The sequence below is a fragment of the Oncorhynchus gorbuscha genome, linkage group LG11, assembly GCF_021184085.1.
Source record: "Oncorhynchus gorbuscha isolate QuinsamMale2020 ecotype Even-year linkage group LG11, OgorEven_v1.0, whole genome shotgun sequence".
In the NCBI taxonomy this organism is placed as follows: domain Eukaryota; kingdom Metazoa; phylum Chordata; class Actinopteri; order Salmoniformes; family Salmonidae; genus Oncorhynchus; species Oncorhynchus gorbuscha.
Genome location: NC_060183.1, coordinates 70,195,952 through 70,223,520, shown reverse-complemented (window position 1 = coordinate 70,223,520; position 27,569 = coordinate 70,195,952). Strand labels below are relative to the sequence as shown.

The 27,569-nt window shown below is 44.9% G+C and overlaps 1 protein-coding gene across 13 annotated transcripts in view; it reads right to left on the bottom strand.

Moving 5' to 3' along the window:
• The window catches only part of LOC123989345 (calcium/calmodulin-dependent protein kinase type II subunit beta), a 93,145-nt gene that overhangs the window by 62,540 nt on the left and 3,036 nt on the right, over positions 1-27,569 (bottom strand). For all 13 annotated transcript variants that reach the window (XM_046290289.1, XM_046290283.1, XM_046290285.1 and 10 more), the window contains exons 2-7: positions 26,331-26,425; positions 13,361-13,420; positions 13,088-13,142; positions 9,141-9,206; positions 8,088-8,160; positions 1-50 (exon numbers count right to left, since the gene is read on the bottom strand). The exon at positions 1-50 is cut by the window's left edge and continues 53 nt beyond it. In XM_046290289.1, the coding sequence (XP_046146245.1) occupies positions 1-50; positions 8,088-8,160; positions 9,141-9,206; positions 13,088-13,142; positions 13,361-13,420; positions 26,331-26,425 (399 nt within the window). The remainder of the gene's footprint in view (positions 51-8,087; positions 8,161-9,140; positions 9,207-13,087; positions 13,143-13,360; positions 13,421-26,330; positions 26,426-27,569) is intronic.

Below are 27,569 nucleotides of genomic sequence, written 5' to 3'. Positions count from 1 at the left end.
AGCTTCACTGCAGCATTCTTACACTTACTGGCCAGCAGGAGGTTCTCTGGCTACATAGGGGACAGATGGGACAAGAAGTCAAACACACACACATCACTTCTCGTGGGGTGCTGGGCATAAAATCATGTAGTAGTAACACACTTGCACTTACACCCACACCCACACACAGATGGTCCAATCATTAACAGTCATTTATTTTATGTATTTATTAGGAACCAATCTGTCTGTAACAGCTGTGGCACTGCTACTGTGGTTGCCAGTGCTAACAGTGTCACACACACAGACAAGGATCTACCGTAGCAGTGTCACACACACACACAAGGATTTACCGTAGCAGTGTCACACACACACACAAGGATCTACTGTAGCAGTGTCACACACACACACAAGGATCTACTGTAGCAGTGTCACACACACACACAGACAAGGATCTACCGTAGCATGTGTGTGTGTCACACACACACACACACACACACACACACACACACACACACACACACACACATGTGTGTGTGTGTGTGTGTGTGTGTGTGTGTGTGTGTGTGTGTGTGTGTGTGTGTGTGTGTGTGTGTGTGTGTGTGTGTGTGTGTGTGTATGTGTGTGTTTATGTGTGTATTTATGTGTGTGTGTGTATGTGTGTGTTTATGTGTGTATTTATGTGTGTGTGTGTGTATGTGTGTGTTTATGTGTGTGTGTGTGTGTATGTACACATGTGGGTGTTTATGTGTGTGTGTGTGTGTGTGTGTGTGTATGTACACACACACACACACACACACACACACACAAGGATCTACCATAGCAGTGTCACACACACACACACACACACACACACACACACACACACACACACACACACACACACACACACACACACACAAGGATCTACCGTAGCAGTGTCACACACACACACACACACACACACACACACACACACACACACACACACACACACACACACACACACACATGTGTATGTATTACACACACACATGTGGTGTGTTTGTGTGTGTGTGACAAGGATCTACCGTAGTGTGTGTCACACACACACACACACACACACACACAAGGATCTACCGTAGCAGTGTCACACACATGTGGGTGTTTACACAAGGATCTACCGTAGCAGTGTCACACACACACACACATGTATGTGGGTGTTTACACATGTGGGTGTTTACACATGTGGGTGTTTACACATGTGTGTGTTTATGTGTGTACACACACATGTGTGTGTGTATGTACACACACACACACACACATGTGGGTGTTTATGTGTGTGTGTACACACACACACACACACACACACACACACACAGACAAGGATCTACCGTAGCAGTGTCACACACACACACACAGACAAGGATCTATGTGGGTGTTTATGTGTGTCACACACACACACACACACAGACAAGGATCTACCGTAGCAGTGTCACACACACATGTGGGTTTTACATACAAGGATCTACCGTAGCAGTGTCACACACACACGGATCTACCATGGGTGCAGTGTCACACACACACAGATCTATGTAGCAGTGTCACACACACACACACACACACACACACACACACACACACACACACACACACACACACACACACACACACACACATTTGTACATGTGTTTTTATGGTGTTTATTGTACACACACACACACACACACACACAGATCTACCGTAGCAGTGTCACACACACAAACACAGACACACACACACACACACACACACACACACACACACACACACACACACACACACACACACACACACACACACACACACACACACACACACACACACACACACACACACAACACACACACACACACACACACAAGGATCTACCAGTAGCACACACACACACACACACACACACACACACACACACACACACACACACACACACACACACACACACACACACACACACAAGGATCTACACGTAGCAGTGTCACACACACACAAGGATCTACGTAGCAGTGTCACACACACACACACACACACACACACACACACACACACACACACACACACACACACACACACACACACACACACACACACACACACAGACAAGGATCTACCGTAGCAGTGTCACACACACACACACACACACACACACACACACAAGGATCTACCGTAGCAGTGTCACACACACACACAAGGATCTACCGTAGCAGTGTCACACACACACACACACACACACACACACACACACACACACACACACACACACACACACACACACACACACACACACACACACACACACAGACAAGGATCTACCGTAGCAGTGTCACACACACACACACAGACAAGGATCTACCGTAGCAGTGTCACACACACACACACACACACACACACACACACACACACACACACACACACACACACACACACACACACACACACACACACACACACACACACACAGGACACACACAGTGTCACACACACACACACAGACAAGGATCTACCATAGCAGTGTCACACACACACACACACACACACACACACACACACACACACACACACACACACACACACACACACACACACACACACACACACACACACACACACACACACACACAAGGATCTACCATAGCAGTGTCACACACACACACACACACACACACACACACACACACACACACACACACACACACACACACACACACACACACACACACACACACACACAGACAAGGATCTACCGTAGCAGTGTCACACACACACACACACACACACACAAGGATCTACCGTAGCAGTGTCACACACACACACAAGGATCTACCGTAGCAGTGTCACACACACACACACACACACACACACACACACACACACACACACACACACACACACACACACACACACACACACACACACACACACACACAAGGATCTACTGTAGCAGTGTCACACACACACACACAGACAAGGATCTACCGTAGCAGTGTCACACACACACACACAGACAAGGATCTACTGTAGCAGTGTCACACACACACACACACACAGACAAGGATCTACCGTAGCAGTGTCACACACACAGACAAGGATCTACCGTAGCAGTGTCACACACACAGACAAGGATCTACCGTAGCAGTGTCACACACACACACAGACAAGGATCTACCGTAGAAGTGTCACACACACACACAGACAAGGATCTACCGTAGCAGTGTCACACACACACACACACACACACACACACACACACACACACACACACACACACACACACACACACACACACACACACACACACACACACACACACACACACACACACAGACAAGGATCTACCGTAGCAGTGTCACACACACACACACACACACACACACACACACACACACACACACACACACACACACACACACACACACACACACACACACACACACACACACACACACACACACACAAGGATCTACCGTAGCAGTGTCACACACACACACACACACAGACAAGGATCTACCGTAGCAGTGTCACACACACACACACATACAAGGATCTACCGTAGCAGTGTCACACACACACGGATCTACCATAGCAGTGTCACACACACACACAGATCTACCGTAGCAGTGTCACACACACACACACACACACACACACACACACACACACACACACACACACACACACACACACACACACACACACACACACACACACACACACACACACACACACACACACACACAGATCTACCGTAGCAGTGTCACACACACAAACACAGACACACACACACACACAGACACACACACATACACACACACACACACACACACACACACACACACACACACACACACACACACACACACACACACACACACACACGGATCTACCTTAGCAGGGTCACCACTGCAGCATGTGTCGATTATTGAGAGTGATTCATTTGGGCATGCAGGGCAGAGGAGGGAAATGTGTGTGTGTGTGTGTGTATGTGTGTGTGTGTGTGTGTATGTATTTTAGGGTCACTGAGGGGAACAAGAGGCAGGGTAGTATTGTATTATTATGTACATACACAGGCAGCAGAGTGGGCTGATTCAATGAGCTATGGATCATCATTCAACCTCACTATCACCAACACACAGACAATAACTTGTCTGTTTTGCTGCAGTGATAATTACTAAGTAGGTTAGGTTGCTCTGGTGGAAGTTAGGCTGAGAAAGTGGGTGAGAGAGGGGGGGGGGGTGCTGTAGAGACCACAAACTTTGAAGGTAATCTAATAAACAGTAATGGAAGTTGGCCCTCGGCCATCTACAGCCCCGGTGTTATCTACAGGCCCTGTGTTTTCTACAACCCCTGTGTTTTCTACAACCCCTGTGTTTTCTACAACCACTATATTATCTACAGCCCTGTGTCATCTACAGTGTTTCCCCTTAAACTACTCGAGTGTTGCTTTAGCAGTATGCTTAGGGTCATTGTCCTGCTGGAAGGTGAACCTCCGTCCCAATCTCTGGATGACTGAAACAGGTTTCCCTCAAGAATTTCTCTGTAATTAGCGCCATCCATCATTTCTTAAATTTTGAACAGTTTCCCAGTCCCTGCTGATAATAAACATCCCCACAGCATGATGCTGCCACCACCATGCTTCACTGTAGGGATGGTATTCTTGGGGTGATGAGAGGTGTTGGGTTTGCACCAGACATAGCATTTTCCTTGATGGCCCAAAAGCTTTTTTCTGGCCACTTTTCTGTAAAGCCCAGCTCTTTGGGACAGATACTCCAATCTCCGCTGTGGAGCTTTACAGCCCCTTCAGGTTAACTTTGGTCTCTTTGTTGCCTCTCTGATTAATGCCCTCTTTTCCTGGCCCGTGAGTTTTGGTGGGCGGCCATCTCTTGGCAGGTTTGTTGTGGTGACATATTCTTTCCATTTTTTAATAATAGATTTAATGATGCTCTGTGGGATGTTCAAAGTTTCAGATATTTTTTTACAACCCAACCCTGATCTGTACTTCTCCACAACTTTGTCCCTGACCTGTTTGGAGAGCTCCTTGGTCTTCGTGGTGATGCTTGCTTGGTGGAGCCCCTTGCTTAGTGGTGTCCTTTCAGAACACGTGTATATATACTGAGATCATGTGACAGATCATGTGACACTTAGATTTCACACAGGTGGATTTTATTTAATGAATTATGTGGCTTCTGAAGGTAATTGGTTGCACCAGATCTTATTTAGGGGCTTCATAGCAAAGGGCGTGATACATATGCACGCACCACTTTTCCATTTAAAAAAATAATAATTGAAACAAGTTGTTTTTTTCATTTCACTTCACCAATTTGGACTATTTTGTGTATGTCAATTACATGAAATCCAAATAAACATCTACAGTGCCTTGCGAAAGTATTTGGCCCCCTTGAACTTTGCGACCTTTTGCCACATTTCAGGCTTCAAACATAAAGATATAAAACTGTATTTTTTGTGAAGAATCAACAACAAGTGGGACACAATCATGAAGTGGAATGACATTTATTGGATATTTCAAACTTTTTTAACAAATCAAAAAACTGAAAAATTGGGCGTGCAAAATTATTCAGCCCCCTTAAGTTAATACTTTGTAACGCCACCTTTTGCTGCGATTACAGCTGTAAGTCGCTTGGGGTATGTCTCTATCAGTTTTGCACATCGAGAGTGAAATTTTTTTCCCATTCCTCCTTGCAAAACAGCTCGAGCTCAGTGAGGTTGGATGGAGAGCATTTGTGAACAGCAGTTTTCAGTTCTTTCCACAGATTCTCGATTGGATTCAGGTCTGGACTTTGACTTGGCCATTCTAACACCTGGATTTGTTTATTTTTGAACCATTCCATTGTAGATTTTGCTTTATGTTTTGGATCATTGTCTTGTTGGAAGACAAATCTCCGTCCCAGTCTCAGGTCTTTTGCAGACTCCATCAGGTTTTCTTCCAGAATGGTCCTGTATTTGGCTCCATCCATCTTCCCATCAATTTTAACCATCTTCCCTGTCCCTGCTGAAGAAAAGCAGGCCCAAACCATGATGCTGCCACCACCATGTTTGACAGTGGGGATGGTGTCTTCAGGGTGATGAGCTGTGTTGCTTTTACGCCAAACATAACGTTTTGCATTGTTGCCAAAAAGTTCAATTTTGGTTTCATCTGACCAAAGCACCTACTTCCACATGTTTGGTGTGTCTCCCAGGTGGCTTGTGGCAAACTTTAAACAACACTTTTTATGGATATCTTTAAGAAATGGCTTTCTTCTTGCCACTCTTCCATAAAGTCCAGATTTGTGCAATATACGACTGATTGTTGTCCTATGTACCGAGTCTCCCACCTCATATGTAGATCTCTGCAGTTCATCCAGAGTGATCATGGGCCTCTTGGCTGCATCTCTGATCAGTCTTCCCCTTGTATGAGCTGAAAGTTTAGAGGGACGGCCAGGTCTTGGTAGATTTGCAGTGGTCTGATACTCCTTCCATTTCAATATTATCGCTTGCACAGTGCTCCTTGGGATGTTTAAAGCTTGGGAAATCTTTTTGTATCCAAATCCGGCTTTAAACTTCTTCACAACAGTATCTCGGACCTGCCTGGTGTGTTCCTTGTTCTTCATGATGCTCTCTGCGCTTTTAACGGACCTCTGAGACTATCACAGTGCAGGTGCATTTATACGGAGACTTGATTACACACAGGTGGATTGTATTTATCATCATTAGTCATTTAGGTCAACATTGGATCATTCAGAGATCCTCACTGAACTTCTGGAGAGAGTTTGCTGCACTGAAAGTAAAGTGGCTGAATAATTTTGCACGCCCAATATTTCAGTTTTTGATTTGTTAAAAAAGTTTGAAATATCCAATAAATGTCGTTCCACTTCATGATTATGTCCCACTTGTTGTTGATTCTTCACAAAAAAATACAGTTTTATATCTTTATGTTTGAAGCCTGAAATGTGGCAAAAGGTCGCAAAGTTCAAGGGGGCCAAATACTTTCGCAAGGCACTGTATTTCAATTACAAGTTGTAATGCAACAAAATAGGAAAAACGCCAAGGGGGGTGAATAGTTTTGAAAGGCACTCTACAACCCTTGTGTTATCTACAACCCCTGTGTTATCTACAGCCCCTGTGTTATCTAACAGCCCCTGTGTTATCCAACAGCCCCTGTGTTATCTACAGCCCCCGTGTTATCTACAGCCCCCGTGTTATCTACAGCCCCTGTGTTATCTACAGCCCCCGTATTATCTACAGCCCCTGTATTATCTACAGCCCCCGTGTTATCTACAGCCCCCGTGTTATCTACAGCCCCTGTATTATCTACAGCCCATGTGTTATCTACAGCCCCTGTGTTATCTACAGCCCCCGTATTATCTACAGCCCCTGTATTATCTACAGCCCCCGTGTTATCTACAGCCCCTGTATTATCTACAGCCCCTGTGTTATCTACAGCCCCTGTGTTATCTACAGCCCCCGTATTATCTACAGCCCCTGTATTATCTACAGCCCCCGTGTTATCTACAGCCCCTGTATTATCTACAGCCCCTGTGTTATCTACAGCCCCTGTGTTATCTACAACCTGTGTGTTATCTAACAGCCTGTGTGTTATCTAACAGCCCCTGTGTTGTCTAACAGCCTGTGTGTTATCTAACAGCCCCTGTGTTATCTACAGCTCCTTTGTTATCTACAACCCTGTGTTTACAGCCCCTGTGTTTACAGCCCCTGTGTTAGGTATACTGCAGTATTCCCAGTGTGTGGGTGTGTGTGTGTGTGTGTCATGTGAGTTATTGATGAATGTTTAAAATAAAAACCATAGTTTCAGTCACCGTTCTGCTGGTAACTTAATAAACACCCACTAGGGAAATCAATGATATCACAGACGCATGCCGTTTCTTCATCTAATGACAGTTCTGCAAACCTCATCTAGAAGACTTCCCTCTAAAAGTTACTGCTCATAACATTTCAACACTCTTGACACACACACGCACGCAAACACTCTCACACATACGCAAACACTCTCACACAAACACAGTGTTAATCCCAGTAGGACTGTTGTATAATAATGTCAGCACAGACAGCAGATCTATCTCAGAGGGAACAGGTGGAGAGCACACACACAGTTAACTCACCTTGAGATCTCTGTGTACCACGCCCGACTGGTGACAGTGTAACACAGCCTCCAGGATCTGCTGGATGCAGTGACTGTATGACAACACCAGGGGGAGTGGGTTAGTCTGTCAGTGTGCTGCATCTGCGTTTTGTGTGGTGTATTGCAGTGCTCTTAAAATGTGCTAGACAAATTACCTCTAGAGGGCAATAAAGTATTCTGTCCAATTCTATTTTAGTCCCAAAAGTGCAAAAGTCAAGCTAAATCAAGCGCCCCTCAACTTTCAAGTATTGTGTGTGAACACCTTGTGAACACCTGTCAGAGAGATGATGAAGAGGAAATGCACTGTTCTAGGAATCAAGCAGCGTAGGAATGAACTGCAGTCTGTCTGTCTGTCTGTCTGTCTGTCTGTCTGTCTGTCTGTCTGTCTGTCTGTCTGTCTGTCTGTCTGTCTGTCTGTCTGTCTGTCTGTCTGTCTGTCTGTCTGTCTGTCTGTCTGTCTGTCTGTCTGTCTGTCTGTCTGTCTGTCTGTCTGTCTGTCTGTCTGTCTGACTGACTGTGAAAGAGATGTCTAACTTGGTGACTTTGCCTCTGTTTTTTATATAAAAACTGCATAATAAAAATGAGAACAGGTTCTCTCTCTGACTTTCTTTTTTTTTTTTGCATAGGTTGCCATGAGCAACACACTATCAGTCTCGGAGAGACAGAGAAACCGACAGAGGACACATGGAAAGTAGGAAAAAATCAGAACAGACACACAGGGTCTGTTCTCTTTCTCTCTCTCTCTCTGTCCCTCCCACACACACACACACACACAACACCTCCACAGTCAAATTCCTGCGGGGCAAGGCTGTGTCGGTCTGTGTGTGTGTGTGCGTGAGTCTGTGCGTGTCTGTGTAAGCTGAGGAGAAGTGCTCAGTGCAATGAAAATCTATTCTACAAGGTAAACTGAGAGTAACATTGAACAGGAGAGAGAGAGAGAGAAAGAGAGAGAGAGAAAAAGAGAGAGAGAGCATGTGAGAGAGAATGGATGGATGGATGGATAAAGAGGGTGTACTGCGTAAAAGGTGTTTACCTGGCATCTGCTTCACTGTAGTACTCTCTGGCCACAATGTCCTCAAACAGCTCTCCACCTGTCACTCTACAACACACAGACACTAGTTAACACACAGACTAGTTAACATACAGACACTAGCTAACACACAGACACAAGCTAACACACAGGTTAGCTAACACACATACACTAGTTACCAAACAGACTTGTTAACATACAGACACTAGCTAACACACAGGTTAGCTAACACACATACACTAGTTACCATACAGACTAGTTAACATACAGACACTAGCTAACACACAGGTTAGCTAACACACATACACTAGTTACCATACAGACTAGTTAACACACAGACACTAGCTAACACACAGACTAGTTAACACACAGACACTAGCTAACACACAGACTAGCTAACACACATACACTAGTTACCATACAGACTAGTTAACACACAGACACTAGCTAACACACAGACACTAGCTAACACACAGACTAGTTAACACACAGACACTAGTTGACACACAGACACTAGTTGACACACACACTAGCTAACACACAGACACTAGTTGACACACACTAGCTAACACACAGACACTAGTTGACACACACACTAGCTAACACACAGACACTAGTTGACACACAGACTAGCTAACACACACACACTAGCTAACACAAAGACACTAGTTGACACACAGACACTAGTTGACACACAGACACTAGTTGACACACACACTAGCTAACACACAGACACTAGTTGACACACACACTAGCTAACACACAGACACTAGTTGACACACAGACACTAGTTGACACACACACTAGCTAACACACAGACACTAGCTGACACACACACTAGCTAACACAAAGACACTAGTTGACACACACACTAGCTAACACACAGACACTAGTTGACACACACACTAGCTAACACAAAGACACTAGTTGACACACACACTAGCTAACACACAGACACTAGTTGACACACAGACTAGCTAACACACACACACTAGCTAACACACAGACACTAGTTGACACACACTAGCTAACACACAGACACTAGTTGACACACAGACACTAGTTGACACACAGACACTAGTTGACACACACACTAGCTAACACACAGACACTAGTTGACACACACACTAGCTAACACAAAGACACTAGTTGACACACAGACACTAGCTAACACACAGACACTAGTTGACACACAGACACTAGTTGACACACAGACACTAGTTGACACACACACACTAGCTAACACACAGACACTAGTTGACACACACACTAGCTAACACACAGACACTAGTTGACACACACACTAGCTAACACAAAGACACTAGTTGACACACACACTAGCTAACACACAGACACTAGTTGACACACAGACACTAGTTGACACACAGACACTAGTTGACACACACACACTAGCTAACACACAGACACTAGTTGACACACACACTAGCTAACACACAGACACTAGTTGACACACAGACACTAGTTGACACACACACTAGCTAACACAAAGACACTAGTTGACACACAGACACTAGTTGACACACACACTAGCTAACACAAAGACACTAGTTGACACACAGACACTAGTTGACACACACACTAGCTAACACACAGACACTAGTTGACACACAGACACTAGTTGACACACACACTAGCTAACACAAAGACACTAGTTGACACACAGACACTAGTTGACACACAGACACTAGTTGACACACACACTAGCTAACACACAGACACTAGTTGACACACACACTAGCTAACACACAGACACTAGTTGACACACACACTAGCTAACACACAGACACTAGTTGACACACACACTAGCTAACACACAGACACTAGTTGACACACAGACACTAGTTGACACACACACTAGCTAACACACAGACACTAGTTGACACACAGACACTAGTTGACACACAGACACTAGTTGACACACACACTAGCTAACACACAGACACTAGTTGACACACAGACACTAGTTGACACACACACTAGCTAACACACAGACACTAGTTGACACACACACTAGCTAACACACAGACACTAGTTGACACACACACTAGCTAACACACAGACACTAGTTGACACAGACACTAGTTGACACACAGACACTAGTTGACACACAGACTAGCTAACACACAGACACACACAAACGCACATACGAACGCACATATACAATCAGACAGCGGAGGGGGATGTCCTCGTTAGGGGAAACCCCAGCTCTGCAGGGATCTCTCTGGCTTGGTTGCCATGGAGACAGGTTCCACTGCAGGGGAGTTTGTGTGTGTGTGTGTGTGTGTGTGTGTGTGTGTGTGTGTGTGTGTGTGTGTGTGTGTGTGTGTGTGTGTGTGTGTGTGTGTGTGTGTGTGTGTGTGTGTGTGTGTGTGTGTGTGTGTGTGTGTGTGTGTGTGTGTGTGTGTGTGTGTGCAAGGCTAAAGATGGAACTGAGCATGTGCAAAGAGGAGGATGGTTATGTAATGGGGAAAAATCTCCTTGGAAACGGGGAGAGGAGAGAAAAAGAGGAGAGAAGGAGGAGAGGGGGAGGGGGAGAGAAGGAGGAAGAGAGGAGGGGGAGGATGAGAGAATAAGGAGGAAGAGGAGAGGATGAGAGAAAGAGGAAGAGGAGAGGGGGAGGATGAGGGAAGGAGGAAGAGGAGAGGGGGAGGATGAGGGAAGGAGGAAGAGGAGAGGGGGAGGATGAGAGAATGAGGAGGAAGAGGAGAGGGGGAGGATGAGAGAATGAGGAGGAAGAGGAGAGGGGGAGGATGAGAGAAGGAGGAGGAAGAGGAGTGGGGGATGATGAGAGAAGGAGGAAAAGGAGAGGGGGATGATGAGAGAAGGAAGGAGAAAGAGGAAGAGGAGAGGGGGATGATGAGAGAAGGAGAAGGAGGAAGAGGAGAGGGGGATGATGAGAGAAGGAGGAAGAGAATGAGAAAAGGAGGAAGAGGAGAGGGGGATGATGAGAGAAGGGGGAAGAGGAGAGGGGGATGATGAGAGAAGGAGAAGGAGGAAGAGGAGGGGGATGATGAGAGAAGGAGAAGGAGGAAGAGGAGAGGGGGATGATGAGAGAAGGAGAAGGAGGAAGAGGAGAGGGGGATGATGAGAGAAGGAGAAGGAGGAAGAGGAGAGGGGGATGATGAGAGAAGGAGAAGGAGGAAGAGGAGAGGGGATGATGAGAGAAGGGGGAAGAGGAGAGGGGGATGATGAGAGAAGGAGAAGGAGGAAGAGGAGAGTGGGATGATGAGACAACAAGAAGAAGGAGGAAGAAGAGAGGGGGAGGATGAGACAACAAGAAGAAGGAAGAGGAGAGTGGGTGGATGAGAGAAGAAGAAGGAGGAAGAGGAGAGGGGGAGGATGAGACAACAAGAAGAAGGAAGAGGAGAGTGGGTGGATGAGAGAAGAAGAAGGAGGAAGAGGAGAGGGGGAGGATGAGACAACAAGAAGAAGGAAGAGGAGAGTGGGAGGATGAGAGAAGAAGAAGGAGGAAGAGGAGAGGGGGAGGATGAGACAACAAGAAGAAGGAAGAGGAGAGTGGGAGGATGAGAGAAGGAGGAAGAGGAGAGGGGGAGGATGAGACAACAAGAAGAAGGAAGAGGAGAGTGGGTGGATGAGAGAAGAAGAAGGAGGAAGAGGAGAGGGGGAGGATGAGACAACAAGAAGAAGGAAGAGGAGAGTGGGAGGATGAGAGAAGAAGAAGGAGGAAGAGGAGAGTGGGAGGATGAGAGAAGAGGGCAATGAGAAGGAAGGTGAGAAGAAAATGCAGGAAAATGGGATGGAAGTAGAAGAGGAAGGATAGAAGAAGAAGGGAGGGATAAAATATATTGAGGGAAGAGAGGAGAGAGGGAGGAGATGAGAGAGAGAGGAGAGGAGAGAGGGAGGAGATGAGAGAGAGAGGAGAGGAGAGAGGGAGGAGATGAGAGAGGGAGGAGAGCACTGCCACTCACAAGTCAAACAGAAGGTAGTGGAAGCCCTCCTCTGATATGCTGTCATGGAGACGAACTAGAGAGAGAGAGAGAGAGAGAGAGAGAGAGAGAGAGAGAGAGAGAGAGAGAGAGAGAGAGAGAGAGAGAGAGAGAGAGAGAGAGAGAGAGAGAGAGAGAGAGAGAGAGCTATTGGTTGAGAACATCAGCAGAAAACATATTCTCATATTTTTCCTGTGCTGCAGCCCCAGCAGCAGAGAGAGAGAGAGAGAGAGAGAGAGAGTTACAGGTACTGACCGATATTGGAGTGTTTGAGCAATCTGCAGATCCTGGCTTCCCGCTCCAGCTTCTGGTGATCTGAGGAGAGAATAAGAAGGTATAATATTGATACAATGATATAATAATATGATATATCATATCATTACCACGAAGGAGGAAATCAGAGCTTTTATACAATGTAAGTGTATTCAACAGAAGGCGAGCAATATTTTAGTATATAAAGTCCCCATCAATATACGCACGTGCACACACACACACACTTGCCCACACACACACAGTGTGTTGTATATACAGTAGATACCCTGAGGGTTTCAACTGCCCCATATTAACTCCCCTTACTATAGCTTCAGATGGAGGGATGGAGGGAGAGGAGGAGAACAGAGGTGGGGAGAGATAAAGAATAGATATGTGGTAGTGGAGAATGGTTCTGAGGGCACGCACTTAGTGTGTTATAAATTCTGTAATGAATGTATTGTAATGTTTTTGAAATTGTATAAATGCCTTAAGTTTTCCAGACCCCAGGAAGTGTAGCTGCTGCCTTGGCAATAACTAATGGGGATCCATAATAAACCCCATAAAGAGTAGCTGCTGCCTTGGCAATAACTAATGGGGATCCATAATAAACCCCAGGAAGAGTAGCTGCTGCCTTGGCAATAACTAATGGGGATCCATAATAAACCCCAGGAAGAGTAGCTGCTGCCTTGGCAATAACTAATGGGGATCCATAATAAACCCCATAAAGAGTAGCTGCTGCCTTGGCAATAACTAATGGGGATCCATAATAAACCCCAGGAAGAGTAGCTGCTGCCTTGGCAATAACTAATGGGGATCCATAATAAACCCCATAAAGAGTAGCTGCTGCCTTGGCAATAACTAATGGGGATCCATAATAAACCCCATAAAGAGTAGCTGCTGCCTTGGCAATAACTAATGGGGATCCATAATAAACCCCATAAAGAGTAGCTGCTGCCTTGGCAATAACTAATGGGGATCCATAATAAACCCCAGGAAGAGTAGCTGCTGCCTTGGCAATAACTAATGGGGATCCATAATAAACCCCATAAAGAGTAGCTGCTGCCTTGGCAATAACTAATGGGGATCCATAATAAACCCCAGGAAGAGTAGCTGCTGCCTTGGCAATAACTAATGGGGATCCATAATAAACCCCAGGAAGAGTAGCTGCTGCCTTGGCAATAACTAATGGGGATCCATAATAAACCCCATAAAGAGTAGCTGCTGCCTTGGCAATAACTAATGGGGATCCATAATAAACCCCATAAAGAGTAGCTGCTGCCTTGGCAATAACTAATGGGGATCCATAATAAACCCCAGGAAGAGTAGCTGCTGCCTTGGCAATAACTAATGGGGATCCATAATAAACCCCATAAAGAGTAGCTGCTGCCTTGGCAATAACTAATGGGGATCCATAATAAACCCCATAAAGAGTAGCTGCTGCCTTGGCAATAACTAATGGGGATCCATAATAAACCCCATAAAGAGTAGCTGCTGCCTTGGCAATAACTAATGGGGATCCATAATAAACCCCATAAAGAGTAGCTGCTGCCTTGGCAATAACTAATGGGGATCCATAATAAACCCCATAAAGAGTAGCTGCTGCCTTGGCAATAACTAATGGGGATCCATAATAAACCCCAGGAAGTGTAGCTGCTGCCTTGGCAATAACTAATGGGGATCCATAATAAACCCCAGGAAGAGTAGCTGCTGCCTTGGCAAGATCTAATGGAGATCTATAATAAACCCCAGGATGAGTAGAGGAATCAAGAGGAATCAATATTGGCGGAGACAACAAATTTTATCCCGTAGGAAAGTGTATGTAAATAATCCATACATATCCGAGATGTTAGGTCCTGTCAGAGGTCAGCTCCACCTCCTCCTCTAGACCAGTGGTTCTCACACCAGGGTCCCTGGGTGTGGATGTGGCTGGCTGTTCCCTGACCATTCCCTCAGATGGTCAGGTGGCACCAATTTAGGATGGAAAAGTGCATTCTGGGTTTGAACCCACGCTTCCAGGGGTGTGGTCCAGAAGCCCTACCACTATACAAGATCTGCTGTGTCAGATTACACTGTCAGGAAGTCCTACTGCAAACTTAGTAATGGGAACTAAAACTCTACACAATACAACCCAGCCAGTTCAGCCTAGCCCAGTTATACCAGGAGCCTGTTCAGCCTAGCCCAGTTATACCAGGAGCCTGTTCAGCCTAGCCCAGTTATACCAGGAGCCTGTTCAGCCTAGCCCAGTTATTCCAGGAGCCTGTTCAGCCTAGCCCAGTTATACCAGGAGCCTGTTCAGCCTAGCCCAGTTATACCAGGAGCCTGTTCAGCCTAGCCCAGTTATACCAGGAGCCTGTTCAGCCTAGCCCAGTTATACCAGGAGCCTGTTCAGCCTAGCCCAGTTATACCAGGAGCCTGTTCAGCCTAGCCCAGTTATACCAGGAGCATGTTCAGCCTAGCCCAGTTATACCAGGAGCCTGTTCAGCCTAGCCCAGTTATACCAGGAGCCTGTTCAGCCTAGCCCAGTTATACCAGGAGCCTGTTCAGCCTAGCCCAGTTATACCAGGAGCATGTTCAGCCTAGCCCAGTTCAGCCTAGCCCATCGGGTGGTGTAGGTGTCCTGGAGGGCAGGTAGTTTGCCCCCGGTGATGCGTTGTGCAGACCTCACTACCCTCTGGAGAGCCTTATGGTTATGGGTGGAGCAGTTGCAGTAGCAGGCGGTGATACACCCCGACAGGATGCTCTCGATTGTGCATCTGTAAAAGTTTGTGAGTGTTTTTGGTGACAAGCCAAATTTCTTCAGCCTCCTGAAGTTGAAGAGGCATTGCTGTGCCTTCTTCACGACGCTGTCTGTGTGGGTGGACCAATTCAGTTTGTCTCTGATGTGTACGCCGAGGAACTTAAAACTCTATACCCTCTCCACTACTGTCCCCTCGATGTGGATAGGGGCGTGCTCCCTCTGCTGTTTCCTGAAGGCCACAATCATCTCCTTTGTTTTGTTGACGTTGAGTATTAGGTTATTTTCCTGACACCACACTCCGAGGGCCCTCACCTCCTCCCTATAGCCATCTCATCGTTGTTGGTAATCAAGCCTACCACTGTAGTGTCGTCTGCAAACTTGATGATTGAGTTGGAGGCGTGCATGGCCACACAGTCGTGGGTGAATAGGGAATACAGGAGAGGGCTAAGAATGCACTCGTGGGGCCCCAGTGTTGAGGAACAGCGGGGTGGAGATGTTGTTACCTACCCTCACCACCTGGGGGCGGCCCGTCAGGAAGTCCAGGACCCAGTTGCACAGGGCGGGGTCGAGACCCAGGGTCTCGAGCTTGATGACGAGTTTGGAGGGTACCATGGTGTTAAATGCTGAGCTGCAGTCGATGAACAGCATTCTCACATAGGTATTCCTCTTGTCCAGATGGGTTAGGGCAGTGTGCAGTGTGATTGCGATTGCATCGTCTGTGGACCTATTGGGGTGGTAAGCAAATTGGAGTCGGTCTAGAGTGTAAGGTAGATTGGAGGTGATATGGTCCTTGACTAGTCTCTCAAAGCACTACATGATGACAGAAGTGAGTTCTACGGGGCGGTAGTTGTTTAGCTCAGTTACCTTAGCTTTCTTGGGAATAGGGACAATGGTGGCCCTTTTGATGGATGCGGGAACAGCAAACTGGGATAAGGATTGATTGAATATGTCCGTAAACACACCAGCCAGCTGGTCTGCACATGCTCTGAGGACGCGGCTGGGGATGCCGTCTGGGCCTGCAGCCTTGCAATTGTTAACACATTTAAATGTTTTGCTCACGTCGGCTGCAGTGAAGGAGAGTCCGCAGGTTTTGGTAGCGTGCCGTGTCAGTGGCACTGTAGTGTCCTCAAAGCGAGCAAAGAAGTTGTTTAGTCTGTCTGGGAGCAAGACATCCTGGTCCGCAACGGGGCTGGTTTTCCTTTTATAGTCCGTGATTGACTGTAGACCCTGCCACATACCTCTCGTGTCTGAGCCGTTGAATTGCGTCTCTACTTTGTCTCTATGCTGACCCTTAGCTTGTTTGATTACCTTGCAGAGGGAATAGGTACACTGTTTGTATTCGGTTATGTTTCCGATCACCTTGCCCTGATTAAAAGCAGTGGTTCGCACTTTCAGTTTTGCACGAATGCTGCCATCAACAAACGGTTTCTGGTTGGGGAATGTTTTAATACACGCTGTGGATGCAACATCAGCGATGCACTTGCTAATAAACCTGCTCACCGAATCAGCGTATACATCAATGTTGTTGTTCCCAGTCCATATCCCAGTCCACGTGATCGAAGCAATCTTGAAGCGTTGAATCCGATTGGACGGATCAGCGTTGAACAGACCTGAGTGCGGGAGCTTCCTGTTTTAGTTTCTGTCTATAGGCAGCAAGCAACAAAATGGAGTCGTGGTCAGCTTTTCTGAAAGGAGGGCTGGGGAGGGCCTTATATGTGTCGCGGAAGTTAGAATAACAATGATCTAAGGTTTTGCCAGCCATGGTTGCACAATCGATATGCTGATATAATTTAGTAGGGAGCATTGTTTTCAGATTAGCCTTGGCTACAATAAATGCAGCCTCAGGATATGTGGTTTCCAGTTTACATAGAGTCAAATAAAGTTTGTTCAGGGCCATCGATGTGTCTGCTTGGGGGGGATATATGTGATTATAATCTAAGAGAATTCTCTAGGTAGATAAGACATGAAGGTCAGTCAATACTGAAAATATCAAGAACTTTTAAAGTTTCTTCAAGTGCAATCGCAAAAACCATCAAGCACTATGATGAAACTGGCTCTCATGAAGATCGCCACAGGAAAGGAAGACCCAGAGTTACCTCTGCTGCAGAGGATAAGTTCATTCGAGTTACCAGCCTCAGAAATTGCAGCCCAAATAAATGCTTCACAGAGTTCAAGTAACAGACACATTTCAATATCAACTGTTCAGAGGAGACGGAGTGAATCAGGCCTTTATGGTCTAAATTGCTGCAAAGAAACCACTACTAAAGGACACCAATAATAAGAGGAGACTTGCTTGGGCCAAGAAACACGAGAAATTAACATTAGACTGGTGAAAATCTGTCCTTTGGTCTGATGAGTACAAATTTGATATTTTTGTTTCCAACCACCATGTCTTTCTGAGATGCAGAGTAGATGAACAGATGATCTCTGCATGTGGGGTTCCCACCGTGAAGTATGGAGGAGGTGTGATGGTTTGTGGGGGCTTTGCTGGTAACACTGTCTGTGATTTATTTAGAATTTATGGTACATTTAACCAGCATGGTTACCATAGCATTCTGCAGCGATACGCCATCCTAGCTGGTTTGTGCAGAGTGGGACTATGAACTGTATTTCAACAGCACAATGACCCAACACAATGACCCAACAAGCAGAGTGATGGAATACTGCATCAGAAGAACAGGCCTCCACAATCACCTGACCTCAACCCAATTGAGATGGTTTGTGTTGAGTTGGACTGCAGAGTAAAGGAATAGCAGCCAAAAGTGCTCAGCATATGTGGGAACTCCTTCAAGACTGTTGGAAAGGCATTCCAGGTGAAGCTGGTTGAGAGAATGCGAAGAGTGTGCAAATCTGTCATCAAGGCAAAGGGTGGCTACTTTTAAGAATCTCATATATAAAATATATTTGGATTTGTTTAACACTTATTTGGTTACTCCATTATTCAATATGTGTTATTTCATAGTTTTGATGTCTTCACTATTATTTTACAATGTAGAAAATTGTAGGTGAGTACTTGAATGAGTAGGTGTGTCCAAACTTTTGACTGGTGCTGGCAAATGTTGACTTCAATGCTTCCCAAAGTTGTGTCCAGTTGGCTGGATGTCCTATAGGTGGTGGATCATTCTTGATAAACACGGGAAACTGCTGAGTGTGAAGAACCCATTAGCGTTGCGGTTCTTGACACAAACCAGTGCGCCTGGCACCTACTAACATACCCTGTTCAAAGGCACTTATATATTTTGTCTTGCCCATTCACCCTCTGAATGGCACACATACAATCCATGTCTCAATTGTCTCAAGGTGTAAAAATCATTCTTCAACCTGTTTCCCCGCTTCACCTACACTGATTGAAGTGGATTTAACAAGTGACATCAATAAGGGATCATAGTTTTCACCTGGATTCATTTAGTCAGTCTATGTCATGGAAAGAGCAGGTGTTCATAAAGTTTTGTACATTCAGTGTGTGTTTATGTATATATATATATACATGTATGTATGTATGTATGTATGTATGTATGTATGTATGTATGTATGTATGTATGTATGTATGTATGTATGTATGTATGTATGTATGTATGTATGTATGTATGTATGTGTGTGTGTGTGTGTGTGTGTGTGTGTGTGTGTGTGTGTGTGTGTGTGTGTGTGTGTGTGTGTGTGTGTGTGTGTGTGTGTGTGTGTGTGTGTGTGTGTGTGTGTGTGTGTGTGTGTGTGTGTGTGTGTGTGTGTGTGTGTGTGTGTGTGTGTGTGTGTTGCAGAGAGAATGAGAGACAGAATGAGAGACAGAGAGAGTGAGGTATGGAGAGAGAATGATATATAGAGAGAGAGGGAGGGATGGAGAGAATGATAGATCGAGAGATAGAGAATGAGTAGTCTGCTCATCAGTAGCTCAAGCTAACCAGAGAAAGCAGATGCATTTGGCTGATTGATCCTTTTCCTCACACTGCCTCTAAATGTGTGTGTGTGCGTGTGTGTGTGTGTGTGTGTGTGTGTGTGTGTGTGTGTGTGTGTGTGTGTGTGTGTGTGTGTGTGTGTGTGTGTGTGTGTGTGTGTGTGTGTGTGTGTGTGTGTGTGTGTGTGTGTGTGTGTGTGTGTGTGTGTATGTGTGTGTGTGTGCGCTTCTGGTGTCCTCGATCTGCAATCTCACATTAACATATTTGAGATGCCGCTTGATTCTACAAAGTGAGACAGTAATTTATGCTCCTCTTGATAGAGAGACTGAGAGAGCGAGAGAAAGAGAGAAGGGGAGAGAGAGCAGAGAGAAAGGGGAGAGAGAGAGAATGAGGGAGAGAGGGAGAAAGAGAGAAAGAAAGAGAGAGAGAAAGGGGCGAGATGAGAGAATGAGGTAGAGAGAGAGAGAGGGAAAGAGAGTAGAACCGTTTCTACTGCCAACAGATATGGCACGACAACCTCTGAAGATCTTCATTTAGAGACAAGGGGCTGCATCTCAATAATGTACAGTCGCTGACCCTACCTTTTCCTCGTCTCCTCCACCATCTGCAAAGGCCTGAATAACTAAAAGAGCTTGTCATCCATATTCTAGTCTCCTCAGCTCAGAGGATGAATAGAACAGGAAGAGAGGAGACAAGGAGACGGTGGAGAGGACACAAGGAAATGAGGACACAGGCACACAAACACATAGAACACTCATATTTTGATAGATTGTAAATCTGCCCTATAAATATCAAATTATAACTTTCTGCCTCAAACCATATTAAAACACTAAATTAAACAATGAGGGCTTGGCTAGGCTATCCCCTCTCATACTGAGAAAACACACACACACACCTCACATGAGGCTAGTAAGATGCACCTGATTGTCAGCTGTTTCTAGCCAATAGGAGATATATTATGACGAGAGAGGTTTGTATTAATAATAATAATAATATGGTGCTTATATTTGTCCTATTTCAGGAAGGCCATAAAGATCATCAGGGACAACAACCACCCGAGCCACTGCCTGTTCACCCCGCTATCATCCAGAAGGAGAGGTCAGTAGAAGTGCATCAAAGCAGGGACCGAGAGACTCAAAAACAGCTTCTATCTCAAGGCCATCAGACTGTTAAACAGACTGATTAAACAGACTGATGTTAAACAGACTGATTAAACAGACTGATGTTAAACAGACTGATTAAACAGACTGATGTTAAACAGACTGTTAAACAGCCATCACTAACATTGATTGGCTGCTGCCAACATACTGACTCAACTCCAGCCACTTTAATAATGGAAAAATGAATGTAATAAATGTATCACTAGCCTCTTTAAACAATGACACTTAATATCATGTTTACATACCCTACATTACTCATCTCATATGTATATACTGTACTCTATACCATCTACTGCATCTTGTTTACATACCCTACATTACTCATCTCATATGTATATACTGTACTCTATACCATCTACTGCATCATGTTTACATACCCTACATTACTCATCTCATATGTATATACTGTACTCTATACCATCTACTGCATCATGTTTACATACCCTACATTACTCATCTCATATGTATATACTGTACTCTATACCATCTACTGCATCATGTTTACATACCCTACATTACTCATCTCATATGTATATACTGTACTCTATACCATCCACTGCATCTTGTTTACATACCCTACATTACTCATCTCATATGTATATACTGTACTCTATACCATCTACTGCATCTTGTTTACATACCCTACATTACTCATCTCATATGTATATAGTGTATTCTATACCATCTACTGCATCTTGTTTACATACCCTACATTACTCATCTCATATGTATATACTGTACTCTATACCATCTACTGCATCTTGTTTACATACCCTACATTACTCATCTCATATGTATATACTGTACTCTATACCATCTACTGCATCTTGTTTACATACCCTACATTACTCATCTCATATGTATATACTGTACTCTATACCATCTACTGCATCTTGTTTACATACCCTACATTACTCATCTCATATGTATATACTGTACTCTATACCATCTACTGCATCTTGTTTACATACCCTACATTACTCATCTCATATGTATATACTGTACTCTATACCATCTACTGCATCTTGTTTCCATACCCTACATTACTCATCTCATATGTATATACTGTACTCTATACCATCTACTGCATCTTAATGTAATGTATCACTAGCCACTTTATATAATGTTTACATACCCTACATTACTCATCTCATATGTATATACTGTACTCTATACCATCTACTGCATCTTGTTTACATACCCTACATTACTCATCTCATATGTATATACTGTACTCTATACCATCTACTGCATCTTGTTTCCATACCCTACATTACTCATCTCATATGTATATACTGTACTCTATACCATCTACTGCATCTTGCCTATGCCGTTATATACCATCACTCATTCATATATCTATAAGGTAGTTATTGTGAAATTGTTAGGTTAGATTACTCGTTGGATATTACTGCATTGTCGGAACTAGAAGCACAAGCATTTCGCTACACTCGCATTAACATCTGCTAACCATGTGTTTGTGACATATCAAATTTGATTTGATTTGATGTTTATGATGGACTGTTGTTTCTCTTTGCTTATTTGAGCTGTTCTTGCCATAATATGGACTTGGTCTTTCACCAAATAGGACTATCTTCTGTATACCAACTCTACCTTGTCACAACACAACTGATTGTCTCAAACACAAGGAAATATATTCACAACTGTTAATTGAAATGCATTTCAGGTGACTACCTCATGAAGCTGGTTGAGAGAATGCTAAGAGTGTGTAAGCTGTCATCAAGGCAAAGGGAGGCTACTTTGAAGAATCTACTTTGAAGTTACTACATGATTCCATATGTGTTATTTCATAGTTTTGATATCTTCACTATTGTTTTACAATGTAGAAAATAGTAAAGAAAAAAAACTTGAGTAGGTGTGTCCAAACTTTTGACTAGTACTGTATATACAGTTGAAGTCGGACGTTTACATACACCTTAGCCAACTACATTTAAACTCAGTTTTTCACAATTCCTGACTTTTAATCCTAGTAAAAATTCCCTGTTTTAAATCAGTTAGGATCACCATTTTATTTTAAAGAATGTGAAATGTCAGAGTAATAGTAGAGAGAATGATTTATTTCAGCTTTTATTTCTTTCATCACATTCCCAGTAGGTCAGAAGTTTACATACACTCAATTACTATTTGGTAGCATTGCCTTTCAATTGTTTAACTTGGGTCAAATGTTTCAGGTAGCCTTCCACAAGCTTCCCACAATAAGTTGGGTGAATTTTGGCCCATTCCTCCTGACAGAGCTGGTGTAACTGAGTCAGGCTTGTAGCCTCCTTGCTCACACGTGCTTTTTCAGTTCTTTTTCAGGTCTAGGTCACGCTGGGGGTATTATTATGTGGCTGGGTGACCCTAGTTAGTCCTCAGACAGAAGGTCTAGGGCACGCTGGGGGTATTATTATGTGGCTGGGTGACCCTAGTTAGTCCTCAGACAGAAGGTCTAGGGTGCGCTGGGGGTATTATTATGTGGCTGGGTGACCCTAGTTAGTCCTCAGACAGAAGGTCTAGGGAGCGCTGGGTGTTTGGACATCAGAGTTTAGACACTCTGTGTTTGGGAAGGTTTTTTTCTTGTATATATTTCCTGTTTGAGTCCATAAGGAGAACAATCTGTGTCTTGTGTTTTTCCTCAGTGGGTGTGTGGGGGGTGGGTTATCAGGAGGGCTATCAGGGTGTCTGACGGGGGTTTCTCAGAGGGGGTGGGATCCTCTGGGGTTGGGGTTCTTCATTTGTTGGGGTTCTTCATTCTTCATTTGTCTGTCCCGCTGTGATGTCAACGTGGTCAGGGTCTGGGGTGGACTGTTCTGCTGTGATGTCAACGTGGTCAGGGTCTGGGGTGGACTGTTCTGCTGTGATGTCAACGTGGTCTGGGGTGGACTGTTCTGCTGTGATGTCAACGTGGTCTGGGGTGGACTGTTTTGCTGTGATGTCAACGTGGTCTGGGGTGGACTGTTCTGCTGTGATGTCAACGAGGTCTGGGGTGGACTGTTCTGCTGTGATGTCAACGAGGTCTGGGGTGGACTGTTCTGCTGTGATGTCAACGTGGTCTGGGGTGGACTGTTTTGCTGTGATGTCAACGTGGTCTGGGGTGGACTGTTCTGCTGTGATGTCAACGAGGTCTGGGGTGGACTGTTCTGCTGTGATGTCAACGTGGTCAGGGTCTGGGGTGGACTGTTCTGCTGTGATGTCAACGTGGTCAGGGTCTGGGGTGGACTGTTCTGCTGTGATGTCAACGTGGTCAAGGTCTGGGGTGGACTGTTCTGCTGTGATGTCGACGTGGTCTGGGTCTGGGGTGGACTGTTCTGCTGTGATGTCAACGTGGTCAGGGTCTGGGGTGGACTGTTCTGCTGTGATGTCAACGTGGTCAGGGTCTGGGGTGGACTGTTCTGCTGTGATGTCAACGTGGTCAAGGTCTGGGGTGGACTGTTCTGCTGTGATGTCAACGTGGTCAAGGTCTGGGGTGGACTGTTCTGCTGTGATGTCAACGTGGTCTGGGTCTGGGGTGGACTGTTCTGCTGTGATGTCAACGTGGTCAGGGTCTGGGGTGGACTGTTCTGCTGTGATGTCAACGTGGTCAGGTCTGGGGTGGACTGTTCTGCTGTGATGTCAACATGGTCAAGGTCTGGGGTGGACTGTTCTGCTGTGATGTCGATGTGGTCAGGGTCTGGGGTTGCCTTTCAATTGTTTAACTTGGGTCAAATGTTTCAGGTAGCCTTCCACAAGCTTCCCACAATAAGTTGGGTGAATTTTGGCCCATTCCTCCTGACAGAGCTGGTGTAACTGAGTCAGGTTTGTAGGCCTCCTTGCTCGCAAATGCTTTTTCAGTTCTGCCCACACATCTTCTATAGGATTGAGGTCAGGGCTTTATGATGGCCACTCCAATACCTTGACTTTGTTGTCCTTAAGCCATTTTGCCACAACTTTGGAAGTATGCTTGGGGTCATTGTCCATTTGGAAGACCTATTTGCGACCAAGCTTTAACTTCCTGACTGATGTCTTGAGATGTTGCTTCAATATATCCACATAATTTTCAATCCTCGTGATGCCATCTATTTTGTGAAGTGCACCAGTCCCTCCTGTGGCAAAGCACCCCCACAACATGATGCTGCCACCACCGTGTTTCACGGTTGGGATGGTGTTTTTCGGCTTGCAAGCCTACCACTTTTTCCTCCAAACATAACAATGGTCATTATGGCGAAACAGTTCAATTTTTGTTTCATCAGACCAGAGAACATTTCTCCAAAAAGTATGATCTTTGTCCCTATGTGCAGTTGCAAACCGTAGTCTGGCATTTTTATGGTGGTTTTGGAGCAGTGGCTTCTTCCTTGCTGAGCGTCCTTCAGGTTATGTCGATATAGGACTTGTTTTACTGTGGATATAGATACTTTTGTACCTGTTTCCTCCAGCATCTTCACAAGGTCCTTTGCTGTTGTTCTGGGATTGATTTGCACTTTTTGCACCAAAGTGCGTTCATCTCTAGGAGACAGAACGCGTCTCCTTCCTGAGCGGGTATAACGGGTGCGTGATCCCATGGCGTTTATACTTGCGTACTATTGTTTGTACAGATGAACGTGTTACCTTCAATTGTTTGGAAATTGCTCCCAAGGATGAACCAGACTTGTGTTGGTCTAAAAAAAAAAATCTGAGGTCTTGGCTGATTTCTTTTGATTTTCCCATGATGTCAAGCAAAGAGACACTGAGTTTGAAGGTAGGCCTTGAAAAACATCCACAGGTACACCTCCAATTGACTCAAATTATGTTAATTAGCCTATCAGAAGCTTCTAAAGCCATGACATAATTTTCTGGAATTTTTCCAAGCTGTTTAAAAGCACAGTCAACTTAGTGTATGTAAACTTCTGACCCACTGGAATTGTGATGCAGTGAATTATAAGTGAAATAATCTGTCTGTAAATAATTGTTGGAAAAATTAGTTGTTAACAAGAAATTTGTGGAGTGGTTGAAACACAGTTTTGATGACTCCAACCTAAGTGTATGTAAACTTCCGACTCCAACTGTATACATTTATATATATCTTACACTACACACACACTGCATAGGGATGAGAAAGCCAACTTTATATTGTATAGTTTCACCAGATACCACACAGCTTACCCACCATGCAGCTATTTGTCAGTTGGCACATATTGTTTGTGTGTGGGTGGGTGTATGTGTCTCACCTCTGGCTGAGAGCTTTTTGGTATTGATGATTTTGGCAGCATATTCCTGGCCGGTACAAAGTTTGACACAGCGGCGCACCACTGAAAATGCTCCCCTGGGAAACAAAGGCAGATATAAACAGGTGTTAGACATCACCTGGCCCTGGCAGCATCTCAATATTCGAATCATTTCCTCTACTGCCTCCTTGTCTCCTTTCCTTCATTCCCACTGATCTTAAAGAACTGGACAGGTTGAAAGCATATCCTTATCCACTTCCCCTCTGCTGCTTTCACATCTGCCTTTCATGAGTAAAGACATTTCTCCTGAAAGGAGTCATTGAGTGTGAGACATGTGACAAGCAGCACAGCAGCACATCATGCAAATGACAAGACTCAAGAGAAAACAACAGAAACGGTCTTTCAAGGATTTCTTTGTGTGTGCGTGCAACCGTTTGCGTGTGTCTGCATCTGTGTGAGAGGGAGAGAGTGAGACAGAGCGTGCATGCACCGTAGCAGTGCTGGTATTTTGGGGGGAGCTTGCATAACTAACTCAGCAGGGAAAACAGCAGTAACCGTCTGTGTCGTTTTCTCTGAGCTATATATAGAACACCTTAGTACTGTTACACAATAAGACACACACACTCTAACCTGACTGTCTCACACACTCTCATGCTTACACTAGACCCCCAGGTCTCACACACACACACTTATAATGCCATGACAGGTGAGTCTGTAAAAGTATATATATATACAGACAGCAGGCTTATGACAGCAGAGAAAGACTTGTGAGACACACACACACACACACACACACACACACACACACACACACACACACACACACACACACACACACACACACACACACACACACACACACACACACACACACACACACACACACACACACACACACACCAAAACGGGACAATCTGCCATCCTTACAGGAACTGTAATGAAGGTCCTGTTATCAAATCAAATCAAATCAAATTTATTTATATAGCCCTTCGTACATCAGCTGATATCTCAAAGTGCTGTACAGAAACCCAGCCTAAAACCCCAAACAGCAAACAATGCAGGTGTAAAAGCATTGGCTAGGAAAACTCCCTAGAAAGGCCAAAACCTAGGAAGAAACCTAGAGAGGAACCGGGCTATGTGGGGTGGCCAGTCCTCTTCTGGCTGTGCCGGGTAGAGATTATAACAGAAAATGACCAAGATGTTCAAATGTTCATAAATGACCAGCATGGTCAAATAATAATA